General features: G+C 45.0%; 1 protein-coding gene across 1 annotated transcript in view; it reads right to left on the bottom strand.

The window, feature by feature from the left end:
- Nucleotides 1-1,268: 1,268 nt before the first annotated feature.
- The window catches only part of CAP2 (cyclase associated actin cytoskeleton regulatory protein 2), a 161,180-nt gene continuing 152,026 nt past the window's right edge, over nt 1,269-10,422 (bottom strand). Inside the window, exons 12-13 of the mRNA XM_059688708.1 lie at nt 8,123-8,263; nt 1,269-2,716 (exon numbers count right to left, since the gene is read on the bottom strand). Coding sequence (XP_059544691.1) covers nt 2,633-2,716; nt 8,123-8,263 — 225 coding nt within the window. The 3' untranslated portion in view covers nt 1,269-2,632. The remainder of the gene's footprint in view (nt 2,717-8,122; nt 8,264-10,422) is intronic.

Here is a 10,422-nt window from a genome sequence, read left to right as displayed (position 1 = left end):
CCAGGGCCCAGGCTGGCTTTGCCCAGGCTGGCCACAGCCGCAGGGGACCGTGGGCAGGCGGCTTTGCCCGGGCCACAGCCACGGGCGCCCGGAACCACAGGGTGGGTGGCTTGTCCCTCACCCAGCCGCAGGTGTAGGTGCAGCCACTGGTGCCTGGGACTGCAGGGCGGGCAGCTTGTCCTTCTCCCAGGCCACAGCCTGGCTGGTCTCCATTCCTCTCTAGTGAGCTCATTTGTGACTTGCTGGTCCCCATTCCTCTCTTGCAAGCTCATTTGTGCCTGGCTGGTCCCCATTCCTCTCTCCCCAGTGTTGAGTGTCTGAGCCGTTATGGCGTGACAGCATGAGGGTGTGATGGCCATTAGCATATTAGCTCTATATTATATAGGATTGATTATAAAAGTTATTTATATTTATATTATACATTAAAACATACAGTATCTCTATATATAAAAGCCTAAGTGACTGTTCAACCGTTTAACCAGTCCCTATGATGTGCACTGACCACCAGGGGGCATATGCTCAATGCCAGAGCTGCCCCCTGGTGGTCAGTGCCACTCAGCTGACCAACGGGTGCCAGACGCTGGGCTCATGGCTGGTGAGTGCAGCTGCAGCGGCACAAGCCTCTCCTGTGGACACTCCCCTTGCGTGCCCCTCCCCCACCCATACCGGGACCGGGATCGGTACTAGCGTTGGGACTGACTGGGCATGAGCCTGTGGCCACTTCTCAGTCATGGGCGTGCTGGTATCGCCCTAGGACGGGTGCGCAGAGACTGCAGCGGAGTGGCAGTGAGCCTACTGAGTGGTGGCAGTGGCAGGTGCAGCGGGTCCGGGATGAGCGGTAGTGGCATGGCGCCTGGCCTGGACTCAGGCTCCTCCCCAGCCACCTGCCGCTTCAGCACTACTATACCCCTCAGGGGATGTTGGACTGCCTGTTTCGGCCTGATCCCCACAGGCCATGCCAAGGGACCCCACCAGTGCATGAATCCGTGCACCGGGCCTCTAGTATATAATACTTAGAAATTAAATTTATTTTCTGGGGTTTACATTAACTAAGATCTATGAGGGAGGTTTTCTCAGTGAAGAGACCTTGAATTATAAAACAATTCTAGAATTTCCTGACTAACTATTCCAACTACAAATGGCGTTATGTGATATGTATCTCAGAGAAGCCATTCTTCAGAGAAGGTGAGGGCATGCTGGACATATTCTTTAATTCAACCAGAAAGACAGCTATCTTTCCTAAATCTGACAGATGAGCAAGAGGCAAATCAAAGGAGAAACAAAGAGCTTTAATACCCAGAAGTCATCATAGCATTTAAACGATTAGAATATTACTTTATTTCATAATAAATTTACAGTTGAAAAAAAGATATTTACTAAAGCCACAACATTATTCATATAGACAAAACTTTTATTGCAAAATCTTGGTACAGGAGCATTAGTAATTTTAATTCCATATGGATATAGAGATATTTAAAAAAACAGAAACAATGTATTCCAAAGGCTGTAATAGGCACAATATATATGCTTGTGTTTGGTCTGCAAGCATTATACTATAACTCAGTATATCTGATCTAAGAAGTTGCAGATTTTCATCCCTATGTACTAAAAACATACAAAAGAGTATCATACTATGTTGAAAAAGCATGTACTATCAATACTACAAAATAGGAGCAGCAAGCCAAACCAACAAACGATTCCTTGGGTTTTGGAAGAAGTAATACATTTATGGCTTTTTCATGTTTGTTTTTGAGACTGGTTAGCAAGTCTGGCAAGTGGAAAAGAAGAAAGTGGTCTATAATATAACATTAAAGACATCACTTACAAGGCATCTGATATTTAACAGGTGCATAATTAGAAAACAAAAATTGAGCTTGATCTTAGGGCAAATTGTAAGGTAACATATCAGCTTCCACCCATCAATTTTTTGGCATAAAGACCTTTATGCAGAAAAGTAAAAGTTTTCCCAACAACAAGTGGAAATATTTAAGACAGATCATTAGACCTGACTTTTGGTTTTTAGTAACTGTAAAGAATACAGGTGTCCCAAGGACCATGAAACTGGATATGGTCCTTTGTATGGGATTTTCTTTTGTTCTGTAAAAACATGGGTTGAAATATGTGTTCATGCTGACAGTGTATCCATGCTGATAAAGCTGAACATGTGGTAAAAATAAGAAAAAAAAAGGCAAATTTTTCAGAGCATACTACTGCTACATCATGTTGAGATTGTCTTAAAGGTAAAAATGTACATCTTAGATTCTCGAAGGTTTTATTTTCCAGCTAGCAATTAAATATAAGTGCAAAAGTGAACCATGCAATATTTTTTACCTATCAGCTACTGTGCTAATGATATGAAGGGAACAGAATTCTTTCTTTCCCCTTTAAATGCATAATGCTCACAAGTTATCATTGGAACTCAAGTCATACACAAAGGCAAATCATGAAGAAATGTTAAATATTTCAAAATGCCCATGAAAGCATGCCAGAAATGATGCTGTTTCTATAGCACAGAATTGTTGGAGGCCACTGCTAAAGCAGTAGGAGCGACTGCAACTTCTAGGTCTTTAACACTGCTTTTTTTTGAGGGGGAGGGGGTAATACAGGTCAGGGGGTCTGGTCTCTCTGGAGGTTAACCCATAATTTCTGCAGGTTCAGTGACCAACTTGGATCCATCCCATGCAGTCTTGAATTGTTCAGGAATAGGGAATTCTCTCTGGAAAAAGGCAAGGAGAACTCAGTTATTTAAGAAGGCTTCCTTTTGCAAATAGATGGAAGGCTGATTAGTGTCATACGATGGACAAAGTCATTTTATGGAACTCAAACCTGTATCATGGAGACTTCTATGTCACATGAAGACTTGCATAGTCATGGATCAGTTTTGTGACTGTCTGCGAGTCTCATCATTAAAGCTAGGACTTATTAAGAACCAGATATATATTTTTTAATCCTCACCCAAGGATATTTTTCCATTGATTTTTAGAAAGAGTGTAAGGGAGAGGGAAAGACAGAGAGAAACACTGATGTGAGAGAAACACATTGATTGGTTGCCTCCTGCACGTGCCCTGACCAGGGCCTGGGCTGAGGAGGAGCCTGCAACTGAGGCACATGACCTTGACTGGAATCGAACCCGGCACCCTTTGGTCCACAGGCGGACACTCTATCCACTGAGCCAAACTGGACAAGAACCAGACATTTTTAAAGCACTGGATATACTAGTATGTGAACTCAGTTAATCGCCTACATCCCTGTGAGCTAGATACTGTTGAGATGCCATCTGCAGCAAACAGAGGCCTGAGAGGTTAAGCTATTATCTAGATGAGGTTACTAGCAAGTAGAACAGCCAGACTTCACACCTAGACGGCCTTTCTTACCCATGACTCTCTAACAAATTCAAACATGGACAGGAATCAACTGTTAAAATGCAGATATGGATTCATAGATCTGGGGAAGAGAATGGCAATCTGCATTTCCAACAAGTTCCCAGGGGCCACTGGGCTACTCTTTGATGAACTATAAGATATGCTTCAGGTTATGCATCAATTTCTTACCCTTCATTCTGCCACCCTACTCTTCCCATTGTGAAATATATGCACACATACCACACACATACATCACACATGCAACACACACACACACACACACACACACACACACACACACGCAGAATAACCAAAATAAAAGTAGTTTAAACTCTCTCCTTTCCCCAGAGAGGGTCTCCAGTCATTTCAGAAGAGGATGAAAAAGGAAGGTGAGGAGTAGTCGTCCTTGGCCCCAGCTTCTGTGGCCTTCCTGGACTTCTGTACACACAGCACTGCTGAAACCACACTGTCTGATAGTGGATGCCTGTGCTCACCATTGGTGAGATGTGAAGTTTCATGGGATACACCACGAGCCCATATCTTCCTAGATGTAGGATCCAACTATTTCCTCTGGAAGAAGCTATTTATTTATTTATTTATTTATTTATTTATTTATTTATTTATTTAATTATTTATTTTAAAGCAGTGGTTCTCAACCTTCCTAATGCCGCGACCCTTTAATACAGTTCCTCATGTTTTGGTGACCTCCAATTTCACAGTTACAAATTGAAGATAATTAAAGCATAGTGATTAATCACAAAAACAATATGTAATTACTAGAGGCCCAGTGCACAAAAATTTGTGCACTCAGGAGGGTCCCTCAGCCAGGCCTGTGCCCTCTTGTGGTCTGGGACCCCTCAGGGGATGTCCACCTGCTGGCTTAGGCCCACTCCCTGGGGAATCAGGCCTAAGCTGGCAGTCCGACATCCCTCTGGCAGCCCGGAAGCCCTTGGGGGATGTCTATTTGCCAGCAGGGAGCAGACCTAAGCTGCAATCAGACATCCTTAGCGCTGCTGAGGAGGAGGGAGAGGCTCCCGCCACTACCGCTGTGCTGGCAGCCGTCAGCCTGGCTTGTGGCTGAGCAGAGCTCCCCCTGTGGGAGCATACTGACCACCAGGGGGCAGCTCCTGCATTGAGTGTCTGCCCCCTGGTGGTCAGTGTGTGTCATAGTGAGCAGTCATTCCCAGTCGTTCTGCTGTTATGGTCAATTTGTATATTACCCTTTTATTATATAGGACTAGGGGCCTGGTGCACGAAATTCGTGCACTGGGTGTTGGGGGGGGGGTGTCCCTTAGCCCAGCCTGCCCCCTCTCACATACTGGGAGCCCTCAGGCGTTGACCCCCATTACCCTCCAATCGCAGGATCGGCCCCATGCCCAGGCCTGACGCCTCTGACAGAGGTGTCAGGCCTGAGCAGGGGACTCCCATCTCCCCCCAATCACTGGCTCTGGCCCCCACCCAGGCCTGAGGCCTCTGGTCCAGGAATCATGCCTGGGCAGGGGACCCCCATCTCCCTCTGATCGCTTACTCTACCCCCCGCCCAAGCCTGATGCCTCTGACCCAGGCTTCAGGCCTGCAAGGGGACCATCATATCCCCCCAATCCCCGGCTCAGCCGCCCGCCCAGGCCTGATGCCTCAGCCAGAGGAGTTGACCCTCATCACCCTCCGATCACCAATCACCGGATCGGCCCCTTGACCAGGCCTGAGGCCTCCGGCAGAGGTGTCAGGCCTGGGCAGGGGACCCCCAGCTCCCCGCGGTTGCAGGCTCCGCCCCTACCCAGGCCTAACGCCTCTGGCCTAGGTGTCCGGCCCGGGCAGCGGGGACCCACAGCTGCAGCGGCCCCGCGATCGTGGGCTCCGCTTTAGGCCCAGGCAAGGGACCCCTAGCTCCCGGGACTGCCAGCTTCGACCGTGCCCAGCTCCCATTGCTGGCTCCACCCCTACTTCCTGCTATCACTGGCCAGGGCGGCAAAGGCACCTGATTCTCCGATCATGGCTGGGGGCTTCTTCCTGCTTTCCCTTTCGCCTCCCTGCATTGTGCCAACATATGCAAATTAACCGCCATCTTGTTGGCAGTTAATTTGCATATAGCCCTGATTAGCCAATGAAAAGGGTAGCTCGTACGCCAATTACCATTTTTCTCTTTTATTAGTGTTGAGGATATATGTGTTTCCCGATGGTCTTAAGCGACCCCTGTAAAGAGTCGTTTGACCCCCTAAGGGGTCACGACCCACAGGTTGAGAATCGCTATTTTAAAGGGAAGGTCCTTTCTATAGTGAGTGATGAATTCTTCTTGAGTGAAATCTGCAATGTAAATTTTGATGAAGCAAAGAAGCCACAATCTTAATGACCTTGTGTGTGTGTGTGTGTGTGTGTGTGTGTGTGTGTGTGTGTGTGTATAGCCAATCCCCTTCTGGGGCTCTTCTTGATGAGTAAAAGAATACTACTCTGGGGTGAAGGCACCTCTTTGATAAAAACTGCACTGCAGCTGTTCCAAACTTTTTTGGGGGTGTAAAGTGAGAGTGATATGATGACAGATTTCTCTTGGGATGAATCATTGCTCCCATCCATTGCCAGATGACAGTGCCCACAGCAGGACTTCTGTATTGCTCTCTATGACCTCCACCTGGAAAATGCATGAAGAGGGCCTAGGACAGAGGGCACAAGGTAATTTAGGAAGAGAGGGAAGACTACATTTTCATGTTCAGGTTTTGACCTGTACTCATTCTTTATATCAGTGGATCCCTCTCTTGGCTCCATACTGAAATTATCTGGGAAGCTTTAACGAATACAGATGTCTGGATCCCATGCCCATGGATTGTAGCTTAATGACTCTGGAGTGCTCATCCAAACCCAATGCTTTTCGTAGCAGATCCAGTCCCCATGCAACTGAGCCTTCTGCTTAAATAGCTGCAAAGGCCAGGCCTCACCCTCATTTTTGGCTCGCTTCTCTGGGGCCATTCTTTAGTGGCTATAGCACTTCAGTAGTTTGTTTTAGGCGGAGAACATGCAAGGAGCCTCCTCTAGCCCAGGGTTAGGCTGTCCATAGACCTAGCAAAGTGCTGGCAGAGTCTTGTTTTTTACACTTAAATAATGAACTATAGGCTGCAATATGTAGGTGTGTCTGGGTAGTGCTGGAGAACTTACTGAGAACTGGGGAAAGGAGACATTAGCAGGCATTGGTCCTGTCCATACTTAGAAAACATTCTTGAGTCAAATAGCCCATAACATTCATTTCTAGTTTTGGTTCACATGATTAAGATATAAAGAATACTACCATGTTTTATTGACCCCATCATTGTGTCGAGGCTATATTGCCAGTAATCACTCTTCTTGTCTCAGTAGCCTGGCTTGTGAAAGCACATGGAATTAGGTAGGTGGATTAGGATTTGAATTTTGCAGAAGAGCAGGATTATATTTACTATTAGAGGCCCAGTGCATGAAATTCGGGAGCCCTCGGGGTATGTCTGACTGATGGCTTAGGCCCACTCCTCAGAGGGAGAGGGCTTAAGCCTTCAGTCGGACATCCTTAGCGCTGCTGCGGAGGTGGGAGAGGCTCCTGCCACTGCCCTTGCGCTCGCCAGCCATGAGCCTGGCTTCTGGCTAAGCGGCGCTCCCCTTGTGGGAGTGCCACCCGGGAGCAGCTCTTGCATTGAGCGTCTGCTCCCTGGTGGTCAGTGTGTGTCATAGCAACGGGTTGTTCTGCCATTCGGTCTATTTGCATATTAGCCTTTTATTATATAGGATGAGCCAAGTGTCTGCACGGACGTTTTGGACAGGATCAAACGCCTTGCAAGGAAAGAACATGAGAACAGTCATGTTGTCTAAGGAGATTAACCCAAGTGCTGACCGTGGTGTAGATAGTTGGTTGATTGACCCACAGGTTGATGGGGGTCTCTACATCTAAATGTGTGCCAGCTATGTCATGTTTTCTCCCACCCTCCCTGCTTCACTGCGCCCTCACACAGTTAGAATCAGAGGGAACGATCTCAGAAGTAATAACTAGTGGGAAGCAGCACTTGCTTCCAAACAGTAACAACTGGCAGTCCACCACACTGGGGATGCAGAGAATATACTTCTTTATACTTCCTTGGCAATGTGTGAGGATATCCGCACACTTCTGTCAGAGGCTGCTCTGTCGGGGAAAGGAGGCAAAGAAAATAAATGGTGGCAAAATCACGCAGGCTAGTGTTGCTCTGAAGGGTTGCTGGGCACACTGTTGGCTTATTACAATACAGATTCTCAGCTCCAAGTCTCCCAAATCCCTTTTGGGAGCAGGCATTTTCATGAAGCTTCCGAGCGAATTCGTGTGCTGAGTTTGAGAACCTCTGGCATAAGGATAACGACATACTTTGGTCTACTTATTGTTACTGCTCCCCCCTCCGCTTTTCCCCCAAAGCATTTCTCCCTCGTTTCTGTTTGCCTCCGCCATAGCAAAGGACAATATTTACTCCTAACTAATATGGACTCCCATGTATGCTGTACAGTTTGATAAAAGCTCGCCCATTAAGCTAATGATTAGTGAACTGCCTTGAGTCACACATTTAGGAGTGAGCGTAGTCAAGGAAATTAAGAGGGGAAAAGATATGGATTATAAATTAGGCAGCTAATTATGTAAAGGCAACTCTCGGAATGCCTTTCCTGTCTGTGAATGAGGCTACAAATGAAGCTCATAGATTGGAAGCTTAATGAATCAATCTCAAAGAAGGTTAACGATAAAGGCTCCAGAACAATTCTTTAGTCTTTTGAAAGGTACTTACATAATCACCGTCCTGAGGGATAAGTATATTCATTTCAGATGACTTGGCACTCACTATCTCACAGTCTAATGCATCTTCACTGAGGTATATGTGGCAGCCTTCTGTCTTATTAATGGAAATTGTTGGCACTTTCCCCATGACCTGAAATAGAAAAAAAAATAATCTAAGCAAAGAAATAAAGATTACAGTATCCCCAAATAAATACAACACATAGGCCTAACCAAGTGTTAGGAATAGCAGGGTCAGAGCTGGAGGCTGGTTAAAGGTGCGGTCTCCAGGCTGAATTGGTGGGTGCCATTTGGGGACAGAATGAAAGGACCACACAAGGGGATTGTCAAACCTCAGGGTCTCTTTCCTGAGACAAAATAAAGGGATAATTTGAAAACAGCAGCTAAGTGTTGAGGAAAAAGTCTCACACCCCTGTTAGTGGATTTGAAACATATATTTGATTTCATGATAAAAAGTAACAAGATGCATTGCCTTTATGTGCTTAAAATTTTAGTTTTGACAAATCTCTGTAAAAGTTGGATTAAAAACAAGTGCTAATATTGTCATTTAAGAGCAAAGAAGTTATTCTTGTAATTGAGATTTCTCCTGAACCTAAATAAGAATAAATAAGAAACACTACAATTCTTTTCACATAAGTCCTTTGCTAGATAAAAATCTCACTGGCTGAATACGAAGCTTAAATGAGAGAATGAGGGTCTAGGTATTCTGAAATGTATTCATTTCAGGAGTGAAAACTGGAGACTTGGTTCAAGCCACTCACTGTATAGGTAAAAGGGACCATACACACAAGAGGAGGAGATGCTTTGTATTGTTTACAAAAATCTAAGTGCTATAAAAGTTTCTATCAGCCTTAAATGTCTCTTTTACCAGTCAGTTTTCAGACGTCCCCCCCAAATCTCTATAGGGGTAGACTGTTCCCCCAAATGACCATATTACATCTCTATAATTTTCCTTTTTGTAATGGTAATTGAAGCGATAAAGACATCTCCTCTTTCACCCTGAAGAAAAGACTGGATTGCAAACCAAAGGAGCAACTCCTGTTGCTAGTGCAGGTGATGTAAAGAATTCCTTTGGGGGAGTCTAGCCAGGTCACCACACTTCTCTGTTTTCTCCTCTCTCCACAGCAACTGGACACTGATTTGGATTTGAGCCCCAGGCAAAAGAAAAAAAAAAGAGAAAAAGGCAGAGGTAGTTCAAGGTCAGGTAAGCACAGGGCTTTGCCATAAATAAAATAGAATAATAATACATATATCTATATTTCAAAAATGTGTCAGCAATAATGTTTTGGCAATCTAGACTTGTGTATTTTATAATGCTGAAGAGCATACACGTACTGACCAGAACTGTATGAATAGCAAAGGAATAAATTGCCAGTGAGTCGTAGGTGGTTTGTTTATGAGACCGAGTGAGGCCAGCACATTATGCTAATATAGTGTGTTTATATATTGCTATACTAGTATTATGTTAATAATGCTGAAACGCCCTGAAAATCTGAACACCAATAGTAGAATTTAAGAAATAGCCCCGATATGGTAGGAATTGTCATTTCCACAGCATTTTGGTCGATACTGTAGAGAGTAGGTTATACACACGCCCTTCCCCCTGGTAGTCTGTGAACACTTTGAGAACAGAGATTGCTTCTTATCAGAACTGGGCCAAAGAGTAGCTCCTCTGCTGAGTGGCAGGTGACATGTGACCATGCCCAGGCCAGCACTCCAGCATTTAATACATGTTTCTGGATGAGTTTTGCTTTTCAAAAATTTATTTCTCCATAAAAGTTTCCAAAATTTCCATGGAGTACCCTAGTCTCTTCTCTCATAACATGCACTCTTTTCTGGGATAGTTTGCCAAAACTAGACTTGCTGGATCAAATCATATTAACTTTGGTCCATGGCCTTTTCTCCCTTTCAATCTTTTTAACAGTATTGAGGTGAAATCTGCAAACATAACATTCACCTAGTCTAAGCGTACAATTTAATTATGTTTAGTGAATTTACAGAGTAGGGCAACCATCACTTCCACTCAGTTTTAGGCCATTTCCATCATCCGCCAAATACCCCTGGTGCCCATTTACAGTCAATCCCTGTCCTCACCCCAGGAAACCACTAATCTGCTTTCTGTCTCTCTTGTGTCCAGGCCCTTTTAAAACAACGTAGTAAATGTATTAAATAGATAATGACATTCACTTGGTTTGAACACTCAAAAGTTCAGAAAGTATTCAGTAAAATGTCTCTTGTCTCTGAATTACAGATAACATGGCTTACCCTTCCACATTATTTTTAGAAATCCTG

Source organism: Myotis daubentonii, chromosome 3 (genome assembly GCF_963259705.1).
Source record: "Myotis daubentonii chromosome 3, mMyoDau2.1, whole genome shotgun sequence".
NCBI classification, from domain to species: domain Eukaryota; kingdom Metazoa; phylum Chordata; class Mammalia; order Chiroptera; family Vespertilionidae; genus Myotis; species Myotis daubentonii.
Note: the sequence above shows the minus strand (reverse complement) of the source record. Positions and strands in the feature narration are given on the sequence as shown.